This window comes from Globicephala melas, chromosome 9, assembly GCF_963455315.2.
Source record: "Globicephala melas chromosome 9, mGloMel1.2, whole genome shotgun sequence".
NCBI lineage: Eukaryota > Metazoa > Chordata > Mammalia > Artiodactyla > Delphinidae > Globicephala > Globicephala melas.
In genome coordinates, this window is record NC_083322.1 from 84,473,122 (window position 1) to 84,489,439 (window position 16,318).

At 44.6% G+C, this 16,318-nt stretch overlaps 1 protein-coding gene across 14 annotated transcripts in view; it reads left to right on the top strand.

The window, feature by feature from the left end:
* MAGI2 (membrane associated guanylate kinase, WW and PDZ domain containing 2) overlaps positions 1–16,318 on the top strand; it is a 1,362,215-nt gene that overhangs the window by 1,280,368 nt on the left and 65,529 nt on the right. For 3 of the 14 annotated variants that reach the window (XM_060304748.1, XM_060304750.1, XM_060304752.1), the window contains one exon: positions 2,406–2,494. The exons of 10 other annotated variants lie outside the window; for them this stretch is intronic. In XM_060304748.1, the coding sequence (XP_060160731.1) occupies positions 2,406–2,494 (89 nt within the window). Of the gene's footprint in view, positions 1–2,383; positions 2,495–16,318 lie in introns of all 14 variants that reach the window. One more of the 14 variants, XM_060304751.1, reaches the window with a different exon arrangement.

A 16,318-nucleotide genomic window follows, 5' to 3' on the forward strand; every position in this document is an offset into this window, starting at 1 on the left:
AGAAAGAAGACTAGATTTTCCTCCCATTTCCATCTCAGGCTTTTTTGACAGTCTGAGCTCAGCTCCCAACCCACCTCATTGAGGACAGCCTGACCCTGTGTTCAGAGCATGACAGTGTTGATTCAGGATAAGCTTCTGACCCCTCAACTACACCCATTATGAAGCTAAATGCCAAAGTTGTTTTCCCCACTGTCTGATTTTCTCTCGTCTCAAAAGAGATATGATACAGAAAAGATTTTGACCCCTCTGAAGGAGCTTGCCGACAAAACCCTGCTTTCTAGATACTAAAAGTGGAGTTTAATACTATAAGACAAATTCCTGGGTAGGTCCAGCCAACTCCCATAACCAGCGAATGTCAGGTCTCTAAAGCATCCCTTCAGAGATGCCTGGGCCTATTGCCCTATCCTGGCGTTCCCTAATCAAATAACTCACCAGCGTTCATTTTAAAGTACTCAAAACCCCTCATTTCTAGTGGAAGAATTAGTGAATCCATAAGGCCAGATTTTTGTTATTTGAGAATCCTGCCTGCAGCCTTGCTCAGAGATAGGGTTACCCTGATGCCCTGTTCTGACAAAGACATCCCAACACTTCTTTTTAACTGAACTCCCTCAGTCAGGACCAAAAATGCGATTATATAATGCCTTGCTCCAGGCTTGAATTACATGCTCTAATTGTAGTAAAATCTTACACATTGAGAATCACACATTCTTCAATGTGCTGTCTGGGTTCAAAAAACATTTTAACAGAACAACAAACATACACTTAGCCTGGACTAAACAGCTCTTGACTCTAAGTTAGCTCAGACATTTGCTTACAGAAGAATCTGTGTTTACACTTCTGTCAAAAGGTCTCTGTTTTTTTTGGCACACACTCTCCAACAGAGAGTGACCCTGGCCTCATCAGGACCCTGAATTTTAGGACTGAACATGTACACTCATAACATCTGCATCAGATATGCCTAGCACAGGATGCAACTCTGTTTTTCACGTTTCACCATACTTTCTGCTACAGCCTTCATAGCAATTTTTTCCACCATATTCTGGGCTCTTTGATTTGATCTTCTGGTCCAAGGTTTCCTAGCACATGTATCTTTCAAGCCTAGTAAAGCCCACATTTAGAACCAAATGAGAGCCTTCTCTGTGTGACACTAAAACCACTTGATGGTTTTTGTACAAAACTACTTGCATCTTAGCAGGGCTAAATGGTAAACTCAATAAATTCTGAAATTTAATTTCCCCCCTCACATTCATTGTTAAACGTTAGTTCCCTCACCACAGAGAGGCTCTACTTTCCCTTTAACCTCAAATTGTTCATTCCCACCCTTGAGACTCCCTCCCCTCAGACACAGTCTGTGCAATGAAAAGCATCCCAGGGGGCATAATGGGACATCCGTGCGGAGCGCTGTTCCATTCTGCGTGTTGAAGCCATGGATACACGGCAGCATGTGTGGAGCAAAGTAGGCGTTCAGACAGGGAATGTCATCAGTGTATACTGGCAAAGTGGGGATCAGGCCCCCAAATGTCTGAGCTGCGTGGATTAAGTGCATCTGATCACAGTAACTTCACATCCCCCTCTACCTCGCACCGTGTGGACCCGAGAGAACATAGCATCAGGCGTTGCAGGGAGCGGTTATTACATCTCCCAGGGGCCTGTCTCGTGGAGATCACTGACAGATAGTCCAGAATTTCTAGTACCCATCTTCATGTAGGTAAAGAACTGTAGCCCAGGCGCTGAGATAGACACAGACCAAGACAGCGCTAAGAGGCTGGTTTCAGAGCACAGACCTCAGACAGGTGAGTACAGCCACGTAGAACAGGAAAAACCTGGCTGCATTGTTTTCAACTTTATTTTTTCCAGAAAATAATTACAGCCAGCAAGTCAACTGTGAACTTTGAATATAAATAAGCAGATTGTCACAGGTGAAAAGAGCTGTAAGAATTGATGAGATTATTAGAGAAAACATAAAAACAGGGGCACACCATATCTTTAATTTGAGGATTTTTCAAAATTTAGAAATGATTACTGTGACTTCTCAAATGACAGCTGGTCTCACTAAAACACCCTATCATTACGAGAAAATTCTGCAAAAATTCTGAAGTTACAATTTCAACAATTTTTAAACATTTGTGCCTCCTTAAAAGCACCTCAGGATGCCTTCAATATTTTGAGGAAAAGAAATCTACTTTTGGATTATGAACGTAGCTCAGTCTTTCACTAATTTCACTGGCTGCATGCTTGACAGGGTCAGCTTTACTTAAAGTCTTTATTCTTACTGCCTAGATAATTTTTATTCAGCTGCTCTAAACGTACTAAGCAATCTTGATTCTAACAGTAATACTATATCTTTGTCACTGGTTCTGTTAATTCTAATGATTGGTCCTAGGCTCTTCCTCCCCTTCCTTTAGGAATGGTACCTTCCAGTCTCTCCATGTGCATGAAAAGTGACAAGCATGGGTCCCCATATTTCTACTTATTGGGCCACCCTAAAGACACGGTTTGTAAAATCTGCATGAATATTATCTTTCTCTAATGAGCTTTGGTTTTGCATATGTTTTTAACTGATGTATAATGCTCTCTCTTTCGTAGTAGCTTGTCTAATTATTGCTAGAGCTCTGGAAAATATTTATAGTTGAGACCTTATAAGTGGTAAGGATAGGATTTGCGGGTTCAGGAAAATAAGAGGTGCACCAATTCCAGGGGTCCAGCCTAGAGTGGCCCCAGCAGGAAGGAAGGGCCGGGAGGGTACGTATAGCAGAGGCAGCATTGGGTGAGTTCTGCCCCACACACTTCAGAAAGTCCTCCGTGGGCTTCAGTGCAGAAAAACAAAGTATATTTCCTCTCAGCCCACGTTTGGCCAGCGCCAACGCAGGCCACCCTTTCTACACCAGACAGACAGAGCCACAGTCGTCACACATTTTAGCCCTAGGAACCCAGAACTCCACCTGGCACCGTGCTATTTCCCCAGCCTGCTTTGTGCCAGTCATTCAGTCAGGACTGGATCTTCCAACTCACCTTCCTCCGTACTCAGTGATGCAGCTTTTTTTGAGGGTGGTCATAAGTTTGTATCTAAACAGTGTCCACCACTATTTCAAAATGAACATCCTTAAGTGTTGGCTGTATTTTAGCCAAACACCCAGTAAAAATTCTTAAGGAAACTAAGTGTCCTGTACATGTGTGTGTATATATATATATACACATACACACACAAATAAAGCAGAATATAGATGACAGCCTTGCAAATACTGTTCATGCAACTTTTTACCCCTCAACTACATCCCTAGAGCAGCCCACGTGTCCAGTGTCAGATCCTGCAGTGGGTCTGTGAGTACTGCCACAATTTTTAAAAACTGGGATTTTAAAATGTCAGTTTAACTTTTCAGCAGTAATTGATAGGCACGCTCAGTCCCCACGGTTAGCCGTGGAAGCAGGAATCAGACGACACACTTCTCCATTCTGGTTTGATTCTACTCCATTTACACTGTCACAGCCACGGCTAAGCATTTCTCCACCGAGGTCTTTTAAGCTGACCTTTTGAATGTTTTCTGAAATATGTTTTTCAATTGTTAATAACCCTGCTAGTTGCCATCCAGGACTGGTTTAAATTAAGAATGAAAGGCAATATTCACTAAATGAATTATTGAATTGACCTACTGCTGAACATTTCCTTATCAAGTATGTTTATGCAGATGTGTCTATACACACACACACACACACACACACACACGCACACACACCCCCATCACAATCATTCCCTAAAGATGTCTACAAAAACAGAAGTTTTAAATGACTCATTTCTCTGAAGTGTCTGTCTCTGAAGGATAAGTTATTGATCAGGGGAAACTTAAATTAGGGCATAAAGAAGACAGTTGCAATGTACTGGAAAAGGTAAAGAGCCAGGGAATAGTTCTTGGGGAAATCTAGTCCAGTGACCATGGTTTAAAGAGGTATAGATTTCTGTTTCTGACAAAAGAAAGGTATTTGCTTGTCACATAGTTTAGTCTGCATTCCACAGAGGTGAGGGGACCTGAATCAATTCACTAGAGTCATTAGCTAAAAAGCTTAAAAACCAAAAAAACCCCCCCAATACTGGAGGACTCTTTGTGGTCTCAGTTCAGCTCCACCAACATCTATCAGGCGCCTTGCTCAGTGCTAGGGAGATAAAGATTAATGAGAGAATCTCTCCCTATGTGCATCCCCAAGCAAGGAGGGGTGACAGGGAGAGAATGAGGTAATGGGACAAGTATGAACAGTATTGGCAAAGGAGTGATAACAGCTCAAGGGACACAGCACCCTAAATCTGCTGAGCAGGGTTGTAGAAGATTCTACTCTACCTAAGAGGTGACATTTTAGCTGGACCTTGAGTGACAAGTGTGATTTCACCCATGTGGACAAGAGGGAAGGCAGCTACCACACAGACTGAGTAGGAAAAGGGGAGAGATGGGATGAAAGAACATTAAAGTGGGGCTCCACGAAAAGGACCTTCTATGCCAAGCAAAGGAATTCGAATTTTATATAATCAGATGTCACCAAAAACTTAAGTGGAAGGGTGAAAATATCTGTATTTGGAATTATGCCTCAATAGTATTTAAAATGGCTTTTATAGGAAACTGGGGGCAGTTAAAATGTAATTGTAAAAGCTGCAGCAAAGGATGTGAGGCCCAGAATTGGGGAAGTGGTGGTGGAAATTGCAAGTTGGGAATGTAGAGATATTTCAGACATTTCACTGATGGAAATAACCTAACTTGGTGAATAACGAATATAAGGGAAAGGGTCAGGGAACAGGATGTGGCCAGAGTTGGGTGGCAGACGATGTCACGTGGGCCAAGGGGCAAGTTTAGGAGTGAAGATATCGAGGTTAGCTTCGGACTTGTGGAGTTTCTGATGCCCGGAGGACACTTAACAGGAAGCAGCCCACGAACAGGGAACTTGGATCAGATGCTCAAGGGCCGGAGCATTTTGGAAGTCCTGGAGTCCTGCAGTGGGATGAGCTCTCCCCAAGAGACCCCGCTGCATATAGAGAGGAGAATCCACGGGACACGGTCACATCTGAGTGGCAAGTAAGAGAAGGCGGTGAAGATGACCAGGAGAGGGCAGTCCAAGAGGCAGGAATCTCTTCCCGAAGAGAAGAGTCAGGGAAGCCAGGGTGAGGGTGCAGGGAAACTACAGGGAGAAAGGCCTCTGCCCTGAAATGGACTGGGAAGGCTTTTAGGAAAGGCGGGGGAGGGCAGGGCCTAGAAGCACCCTTGCCTGCGGGGTTTAACACAATGCAGGTGCCTAGCGCTCAGTTAAGGGTGATATTGTGAGGATTATTGGTGGGTGGGAAATGGCCTTCAGCTGCTCCTCTGCGGGACCTCACCCTAGGCCTTCCCCGCTGGCTGCCCCGTGTTCTGGGCCACACTGGGAATCCACCCAATGAGACCACAGGTAATTAGAGCTCCTGCTTAGATCCAGTCCTGGGGTTAAGGCCTGGCTTTTCTGGTTTGATTTTTCAGAGGGCAGGGGTAGGTAGGGTATAAAGATGAATAAGACACCGTTTCTACCCTAAAGGAACTCTGTATGTAGGGAATGTTTAAGGAAAACAGGGTGCTCATTGTTTACAAAAAGTACTCCTTAGGGACTTCCCTGGCCGTGCAGTGTTTAAGACTCTGCATTCCCACTGCAGTGGGCACAGGTTCGATCCCTGGTTGGGGAAGTAAGGTCCCGCATGCCGTGCAGTGCGGCCAGAAAAGAAAAGACCTATTAAAAAAAAATACTCTTTAATCACACTCTTGTTGAAACCATTCTCAAATATACTGTGTGTTACATTCCTGGATTGAGGTACAAAGTATCCTGAAAATGGGCATGCTCTATTTAATTTCGCTTTTCCCCTGACACATTTGCCCTTTGAAATCTGGATTCCATCATCAAGACTGTAGTGAAAAGTGTCCCTCAGCGATCACCAGTCTCACCATAGTAACAAAATCCAGTGACTGATTCCAACCCTTCATCTCCTTGGGACTCCCAGTAAGCTGACACTATTGGTCAGTGTGTTAGCTGGATTTTCTCTTTCCTCTCTGATTGCTCCCCTGGGGTCTCCTTCAACTCTCTTCTCACGCACTGACACCCCTCCCCCAACCTGTCCCTCAGGACCTCATCGGCTCTCATGGTTCCGCCTGTCACCACCATGCAGATGACTCTGATGTCTGTTTTGCTATCTCTGATTTCATTCCCAAGACTTCCAGCTGCCCTCTCGACATTGCTCTCCAGATGATCCACATCTGTGTATCCAAAATTGTATTCATGATCTTTCCTCCTAAACTACTCCTCCTCTTGAATCACCTGTTAATTAAGAAACCATCAACCCTCATTGTTGCCCAGCTCAGAACCATCCAAAGTGCCTTCCCACTCATATATATGCAGCCGGTTCCCAAGTTTGAGTGATTTTACTTCTCTCATTTCTCACAAGGGCCCTCTCCTCCTTTCCTCTTGTCATTCTACTCCCATTCAGGCCCACGCCACAGGGTGAAGTAACCGCTACCTGTTTTCCCTACTGCTATGGTCAATCTTCCCTGCTCACTGATGCCAGAGCAATTGATTGTCCTAAAGGACTGCCCCGCTCAGAGACCTTTGAGACACACTCAGACACACACACACACACACACACACACACACACACACACACACAGCCTTAAATGAGTCCTCAGAGCATCCCTGATTTGGCCCCGTCCAAATCAGTCTCATCTCTCTTCTTCCACAGTATCGTATACATATCTGTGCTGCAGCGCTGCCGGAACACTTGGCATTGTCCTATATTTCCACCTTCGTGATTGGGCTCGTGCTGGTCCCTTGGCTTGGAAAACCCTCTCCCCAAATCATGTCCTCCTTCAAAAACCAGGTTGAAGGCTGCCTTCTCCACGAATCCTCGCCCAAATCCACCATCAGAAGTAATCTCTCAGTCCTTTGAAGTCTCATAGCCCTTCACGCATCTCCCCTTTCCCCTATCACTCTGTTTTGCAACCTGGTTATCAACGTCCACGGAGTCTTTCCCCTTTATGGAGTTCAGATGCTGGTTATTACCCTGGGTTCTTAAAACAGTGCTTTGCAGAGAGAGTGAACAAGTAAATGCATGAATTAATAAAAGTCTTGCAGTATCATTAGGTCATCATTCTGATAGCGAATTTCGGATAGATTGCCTATCTCTACGTCACTTAGTTGTTCTGGGGCTTTATCTTCCACTGTCATCTCATTTTGTGTCTAAATTTCTATTTGTGTTTTTATGCATGTGGAAGGTTACTTATGTTTCTGGAGAAGTGGCTCTCTCTAGGGGGTGTCCTATGTGTCCCAGCAGTTCAGTCCCCTCTTGCCACTCAAGGGCCAGGGACCAGTTGGTCCCTGTGTTTGCGGACTCAAATTCCACGGGCTGCCAGATCGCTGCTTTCTGGCTTCTGCTATCTGCCCCCTGGTGGGAGAAGCTGGTCTAGAGGCTTGAGAAGGCTTCCTGGTGGGAGGGGCCAGTGCCTGCCCTCTGGTGGGCAGGGCCTTATCAAGGGGCGCGTCTAGCCACAGGCTTGGCTGTGGGCCGGGAAGTATTTAAGGAGCCTGTCTGTTGATGGGTGAGGCTGTATTCCCACCTTGCTGGCTGTCTGGCCTGAGGCGTGCCAGCGCTGGAGCCTACCGGCTGTTCGGTGGAGCCAGGTCTCTTTGCTAATTACCCAAACTGGATGTCCGCCTCCAAAGAGTCCAAGAAGAGGAATGCTCCCTGATATTTCCGCCACCAGCTTTTATGAGCCCAGAGACAGCCACAGCCACACCCCCGTCTACCCCGGAGAGAGACCCTCCAAGACCAGCAGGTAGGTTTGGCCCAGGCTCTGGTGTACACGAGACCTTGTGTGCGCGCTCCAAGAGTGGAGTCTCTGCTTCCCCCAGGGCTGTGGGGCTCCTGCACTCAAGCCCCGCTGGCCTTCAAAGCCAAATGCTCTGGGGGCTCCTCCTGCCGAGGGCAGACCCCCAGGCTGGGGAGCCTGACATGGGGCTCAGAGCTCTCACTCCTGTAGGAGAACTTCTGCGATATAATTGTTCTTCAGTTTGTGCGTCGCCCACCTGGGGGGTATGGGATTTGATTATATCGCGAGTGCGCCCTTCCTACTGTCTCTCATAGGGTTTCTTCTTTATGTCTTTGGACGTAGAATATCTTTTTTGGTAGATTCCAGTCTGTTTTATGGGTGGTTGTTCAGCAGTTAGTTGTTATTTTGGTGTGCTCGTGAGAGGAGGTGAGCAAATTTCTACATAGGCTTTTGTTGAGATAAAAGGCGTAGGAGGATGGCCCAAATTTCCACGGACCATCTCAACCTCAATCAGAAGTAGATGTTTGTTTGTAGTTTAATAAATTCCTGCCTATTTGCTTCTTTTCTTGTATTGCTTTCTGTTAAGAGTTGAATGGAGGAAAACTGGCTAGTCCAGTGTTCCAGGTAATTATTTCTGGTTAATCGGAGTTTTTATTGTTTCCATTTTATCTCAAATAGGTAGCCGTGACCTAGGTCAGTCTAGCTACTCATTAGAATCACCTAGCTAGGTCAATCTAGCTACTCATTAGAATCACCTGGCTAGGTCAATCTAGCTACTCATTAGAATCACCTAGCTAGGTCAAGCTAGCTACTCATTAGAATCACCTGGCTAGGTCAATCTAGCTACTCATTAGAATCACCTGGCTAGGTCACTCTAGCTACTCAGAATCACCTGGCTAGGTCAATCTAGCTACTCATTAGAATCACCTGGGGAAGTTGCAGTTAAAAAATACCCGTAGAGGCTCCTCCCCAAGCCAATTAAACCAGAATGGTGCCAGGAGTGATGGGAGGTATGCTGCTTTGTTTTTTTAAAAAAAAAAAACGTGCCGCAGGTGAGTGTACTGAGCAGCCTGAGTTGAGAATCACCAGTCGCTTAGATAAGGAGGGAAATCATACAGGGAGGCTATTACGGTAACTTAGGAAATTTAGGGATGGGGCAATGAGGTGCTGAAACAGCAGAAGTGAAATACAGGAGAAGTGACAATAGCAAGAGTCTTGAAAGAAGAATCATTAAGGCTTGGTGACTGATGAGGTAAAGGGAATAAGAGTTAGGGAGAACTCAAAAATTATCCCCAGGTAAGACCCCAAGCATTTGGGAAGGTAGCACAGCCATTGTCAAGAAAAAGAAATGGGAAAAGTCAGAAATGATGCTGTTGACAATGCGGGTGACCTTTCAAGCATTTCTTAACTTCTCAGGGCCTCGATTTTCTCATCTGAACTAATGATAGGGTTTGGTTATACGGTGGCTCAGTTCCTTTCAAGTACTAGTATTGAAAGTAATGTGAGTGAACTAATCTGGGGTAAAAATCCATGTGGAATTTTCAGATGTGTGTGGACATTTAAATAGTGATTCACAACAAGCAACTGCATCAGAGCCGTGCATCTTCAGCAGACGGGGTCTCCGGGAAGAGCACAGAAAATGAGGGGTGAAGGAAAGGTCAGGAAAGCAGAGTGAGAATATAGAATTTGCCTTGTTGCCTGCTCCAGGCTCTGTGTCACTTCCCTGCTTACCCTGTGACAGGTGAGCAGTGACACAGTGGCTGCTGTCCCTCATCCCAACTTTATGGACACAATCATTTTTCATATGACTACTTGGAGTTGCTGTCACATACTGGGTTTTCCTAGAGAAAGATTGTCTCTTATTAACGTAGTGCCTTCAAAAAATGAATTGGGTCATTTTGTAATTCATTATGAAAATTCACTTATAGAAAATAAGTAGCAGGAATTCTTAATAGCTCTTTTTATATTCAAGATGTCTCTCTTTTTTTCATATAGAATGCCAAGAGAGAGAAAAATTATCTTTTCCAAGTGAAATACATCTGTTCAGTTGGCCTTTTCCCATTATTTCTATCAATAGCTTATTACCTCTGGGCATACAGCAATCAATATCTTTAGCTTGTTTTCAAAGTGAAATATCAGGCAATGGCCATGAAAACAAAACAAAACCAAAAAAAAACCCACCAAAAATCTCACTGCTTACTCTGCATGGAAGTGAAATGTTGATTGCCTTTCAGATGTCAAATATGGTGAAACCAAATCCCAGTGTTTCGATACTTAAAGCCCTGGGGCACGTAGAAGCTCTATCTAGAAACCCCTGGTTATGCTATGATTGGACCACAAAGATATGCAGATGGCCAACAAGCATATGATCTGCTCAACAGCACTAATGATCAGGAAAATGCAAATCAAAACCATAATGAAATATCATCTCACACCTGTTTGATGGCCACTATTAAAAAATAACAGAAAATAATAAGTGTTGACGAGGATGTAGAGAAATTAGAACAATTGTGCACTGATGGTGGGAATGTAAAGTGGTACAGCCACTATGGAAAATTATATGGAGATTCCTCCAGAAATTCAAAATAGAACTACCATATGATCCAGCAATCCTGCTTCTGGGTATATATCCAAAAGAACTGAAAACAGGATCTTGAAGAGATACTTGCACATTCATGTTCATTGTAGCATTATTCACAATAGCCAAAAGAGGTGGAAGCAACATAAATGTCCATGATTGGATGAATGGGTAAAGAAGTGGAATATCATTCAGTCTCAACAAAGAAAGAAATCCTGACACATGCTACAACGTGAATGAAACTTGAGGACATTATGCTCAGTGAAATAAGCCAATCACATAAACACAACTACTGCATGATTTCATTTATATGAGGTACTAAATTAGTCAAGTGTTAGAATGTAGAATGGTGGTTGCCAGGGGTTGGGAGTAGTAAGGGGGCATTGTTCAACAGGCACAGGGTTTCAGTTTTGCAAGATAAAAAATGTTCTAGAGGACTGTTATGCGTACATAACACTACTGTAGGGTACACTTAAAATGAATAAGAGGGTCAATTTTATGTGTTTTTTAAAAAAAAGACAGTGCCACACTGGGCTCTAATGAGAACCAGCATCTCTAAGGCTTAGTAGTTCAAAACACAGAGGACTCACCCTCTTCTGAGCTTTATTTTGTAAATTGCACTGAAGTGTGCATCCCTCAGGGAAATTAGATGAGAAGCCCCGAGTTTCTTACAGGAGCCATCAGTTGGAGGGAGGTGCTCGTTATAGTAAGACTGGCATTAGTTATCAGTTCTCCCTCTACAGAGTTTTCTGTTTTGCTTCTCTTGTTGCTGCTGTTAAGATTCTTGCCTTTGGTTGATTTTGGAACTGGGTGGCTTTGGAGTTCCACTGGGGCAGTAAGGAAGTAGGACTGCAAGTGTAGAAAAGGAAATTCCAGAGTCTGGTGATGTTTCAGTGATTGTTTAAATATTTCCATTCCTTTGTATCCCACCTGTTTTCACGAAGGCATCTTTGAGGCAGTAGCTCAGGTTCAGTGGCAAAGGGGAATATCAATTGTCCTGCCAGCCAGGCTACGGAAACAGACAAATGTTAATAGAACACAGTCCTCATTCCCCACCGGTAAGCTCACTGACCGGGGAAAGCGTTCCCATCCGTCAGGAGCCTCAGGTGTCAGGAGCCTCAGGTGGTGGCAGCAGCCCTCACCCCGTTGACAGGTGATATAAGTGGAAACGCATTGCCAGGTTATTTAGTTATTGCACAATGGGCCACGAGGAGCATGGCATCCTTTGTGCCTTTCTTTGACCTTGTTTATGAAAGGTTTTGTGAGGTTATTATCTGTTTCATCAGTTAGCAAGCCCAGAGCCCAGTGCTGGCCCCTGAGAGAACTGTTTGCCTCCTGAGGACAAGAGCCACAACTACTAGCTCAGCGAGGCCACACTTCACACCCAATGGTGCCTTGTGCAGCACTGTTTGAATGAATGAATGAGTGACTAGAAAGGACATATAGCAGTCAGGCCCTGCCCTCCGAGAGGTTATGGTCTACTAGGAAAAAAGACAAAACAAGCACTCCTAGGACTGAAGGAACTTAAAAATAATAAGGACGTAGTACATACACACACTGAGATCAGGAGGATGCCTGTCAGAGTAAGTTGAGCGGGTGGGAGACTTTTTTAAGAAAGAATTCCGGGCCTCCCTGGTGGCGCAGTGGTTGAGAGTCTGCCTGCCGATGCAGGGGACACGGGTTTGTGCCCCGGTCCGGGAAGATCCCACATGCCGCGGAGTGGCTGGGCCCGTGAGCCATGGCCTCTGAGCCTGCGCATCCGGAGCCTGTGCTCCGCAACGGGAGAGGCCACAACAGTGAGAGGCCCGCGTACCATGATGAAGAGTGGCCCCCGCTTGCCGCAACTAGAGAAAGCCCTCACACAGAAACGAGGACCCAACACAGCAAAAATAAATAAATTAATTAATAAACTCCTACCCCCAACATAAAAAAAAAAAAAGAAAGAATTCCTACCCTTCCAGTCCAGCATTGCATTATGGAAATTAAATTATTTTCACTAACTGCAGCATTTTTTGCCTATGTTTATACTAAACTGCTCCATTTAAATATATATATCGTGTAAAAAATATATATATATATTTAAGAGAAGGTGCAAAATAAACTCAATTCATAAAAGATAGTGTTGGATCCAGCTGATTCTGAGGCAGATCTCTCAGGAGGACAAACGTGCTTGAGAACTCAAAAAGCTAGAACCAAGCCTTTAATACCTCACAGCAGCTGGAAGTTCAGTTTGGACCGCTGAACAGAATGCAGCAAAATCCAGTCACCTCTGTTTCCTAGCAAAGAGTAAACAGTTTTCAGCGGAAATGTTTTTCTCACTTTCTCACTTCTCATCACCCTTCTCCTCCATCTGATCTGTCCTCAATCCACCCACCCCAGAAAATGGATGCCTCCACTTTGAAGCAGGGAAAGGACAGGGTGTGTGGGAAGAGAGCCCCCAACTTCTGCTCAGGCCAGAGACCCGAGAGGAAAAAACACAGGGAAGTGTCAATTATATTTTTCCAAATTCCTGGTTCAGAGTTTCCTCCTGAGAGAAAGCATTTAGAGGCCTTAGCCTCACTTTTCCATCTCCAATTAGAACATATTCCTATAGCAGGTACCTGGCCTGTCAGTCCTCACAGGTCCTCACTCCCTTTCGGGGCCAATCTGACCAGGAAAGGGAGAGGAGGGACCGAGACAGGACCCTCACCTGGTAACCTACTGGGTCAGAGGTGCCACACCCCTGGGGCTCCCTCTCTATCAGGTCTGTTCACCAAGTGCTCCGGGGGACCTACGTGAAAGGCTGATGTTCTGAAATGAACTCTTAAGACAGAAATTAAGAAAGGATGTATCAACTCTCAATTGTGAAAATGTTCCTACTGTCATTCTGTGGCTGCATTCGTGCTCCAGTGATGCCCCAAAGGGCATCATTTTCTAACATAGCTTTCACTGATTTTAACACAATAATACATATTAGCTATAGACTATCTCAAAAGCAGAACAATCGAAAGAAGGAAAAACTTCTTCCTCTTTTGAAAATGTAACCATTTTGTTTTGAAACCTGCTTGATTCATTTGCCAATCTGTTTACCTGTCCACAATAGTAAATATCCTTCTACACATCATTTTTCACAGCTGCTTAGCACTTTGTTGTATAGGTTTATCATTCAACCAATCTCCTGTTTGGACTCCTCTTGTTTTTCTAGTTTTTCCACTATTGTGAAAAATACCGAAAAAATACCTTTGTAGCTATATCTTCCCATGTATCTTTGATTATTTCCTCAGGATAACTCTGAAAAGCAAAACCATTGGGTCAGAGTATCTGCATTCTCACGGGAGCATAGATGAAGTCGGGGAATCATACGGACCCAGTTTGGGGAGCTACTCCTGGCTGATGGAGTAACCTTTATATTAAAGTATCTTTTCCAATAACCAAGCATTTATGAGCTCTGGCAGAAGCCGTGTGATGGAATAAAAAATGCCTGGAGCTGAGAATCAGTGCTGGGCAGGAAGGCCGGGCTGCCCCACACACCCCACAAAACCCCTCAGGCCCTGGCCTGGCTCTCCGGGGCTCCCACACCTCATTGCTAACATGGTGACATGGCTGAACTACAGGCTCTCTGACCACCCCTCCAGCTGGAGCACAAGAGGATTCCATTCAAAATTGGATACAATTGCATAGTATTTATGTGTACATACAGTTTGTTTTACTATTATTGTCGCTTCTGTTTTGTTTAGTTTGTTTTTAAGCGGCACTGACAATACTTCTCAGAGAAGCAGAGGGCTGTATGCCATCTCATAACACACTTCCTCGACAGTTTAAAAAGTTGTAGGCCTTCTTGGATAGCTCAGAAGTTGCCTGTGTCCGTGTATTGTATTTCTTTGGGGAAGAGCAATTAGTCAAGGGGAGGCCCAAGCCCAGGACACCACTGACATTCCTATGGCTTTTTTCTAAAGTGTTCTGGGCCATAAGGGCTTTTCAGGCACTTGGAGAATGAGTGTTGGGCGGGCTTCATTTGCCAGTGGCAGACCTGACCTATAGCACTGGACCTATAGCACACTGGACAGTGACAGAACCAGAGCAGGCTGATGTCCCAGGTAGGGATTGGCCATCACCAAGGGTGCTGTTGTTTCTGACTTCAGAGGTATCTGTCACCCGGCAAAGCAGTGTTTTGAGGCCCATTCCTGTCGACTTGAGTGTGGAAATGCTTCCATTTGGGGAACCAGCTGAGTCGGTAATATGTGAGGGAACCGGTGGAGCCCAGGGTAACTAGTTATCACTCTTCCTGGTAACTGTGCCTTCGCCTCTAAATATGTGCTGTTTCATTAAGAATGTTTTTATGAGATGATGTTTTCAAGTAGGCAGGCCTCTGAGAATCCCTTAAATTCGATGAAGACAGATCAGACCTCCGGGAGGATCATCTCCACTTTGTAGCTCAGAAATCTAAGACATAAGAGGAATTCCGACCACACTAACCTACAAAGGTAACGTAGAAACAGACGTTTCCATTTCCTTGCCTTCTCCTCGCTCACTCAGGAATATTCCCAGCTGAACAGCAGCAGCGGATGGAAAACCCTCCTGTGTCACTTAGGTGCCAACCAAAGCAGACATCCCTGGCACCTCCAGAAAGAGCTGTCTTGTCTTTGTGCAAGCACCTTGACTGAGCTGAGAAGATTCATTCATATTTAGTCTTCACTTTAATAACCACCCTCTTATTTTTAGCAAGACTGGCTTAATTAGAAGAGCCTATGGTGTGGAAAAAAGAGACTAAATGAATCAGAATAGTGGTCAACAACATTGGTCTAAAACCATCAGGCAATTTAAATACAAGATCCCTAAGGTCCCGATAGGTTCATAGCTAAGGGTAAAAACCATTCAAGGACAAAATGGAGTATGAAAATGTTATTATACAAACACAGCTGTAGCACTTAATAAATATGAAATAGCAAAGAGAGTTAAGGCAACTTAAGATGAGAAACGTAAAATTTGGACAACCTCTACCTGGTGATTTAAGAAATTTCTCTGTTGTAAAAGATTATTGGCCTTTTACATAGATATCAGACAGCCTTCATTATCAGTCCCAATTTGTAAAGTGGTATTCAGAGAGAGAAATACTGGCATATTTCAGAGGTGAAAAGACCATAAGGTCTTAGAGCTACTATCTTATTACCAAGAGCACAAGTGTGTGGAAATTACAGATATAAATTCTGAAGTACATCCATGTTCAGTGAGACCCTGAATACTTGGAGTTCTCATTTTCCCCTCTGAACTGAAGAAGAAAACATTGAGCCATCCCTGCCATGTTTTCAAAGAAGAATTGCAGTGATAGTTTTGCTCTGCCAGGTATATTGATAGAGGATGTCATTGGGCACAGTCTGGCAAGCAGCATCCTTGGAATTAATGGGTTTTGTTTATCAGGTTCAGATAGATCCGCAGCCCACCTACCTCCACGATCGGGGTGGAGAGGAGGCGTTAAAGGCTGTCGGGGGCTCGACTGCCAGCCACTAAAACATCATGGAGTTGCAATTCTGTCTGCAACCATTTGTTATGGGCTAGAGGCGATTACAGGAGTAGGGACAGAGCCCCCGCCATGATTTATGGTGGAAGGACAGCTCAGAGAGGAATTCGGTCAAGCAGCATGGAAGGGCTGAGCTGCAAAACGGGTGTCAGCCAAGGTGGGAGCACTAAGTGAAATTTCTAGAAGGAAAAACCTTCAGCCACAGGCCTTAGCCCTACATGTCCTGAGCCAAAGATAAATGTAAGCTCCTCTCCTTTCTCGTCTTCGCACTGTTTGCAGTTTGCACTGACCATTCCAGGGAGAAGCACTTTACTGATCAGACGGGTGACGTTGGGAGTGATCATGAGATTGATATGATTATGAGATTCCGTTGCGTCTTTTATTCCACAGTGTCTCTTTCTCATCCTGTCTTGTCCTTTA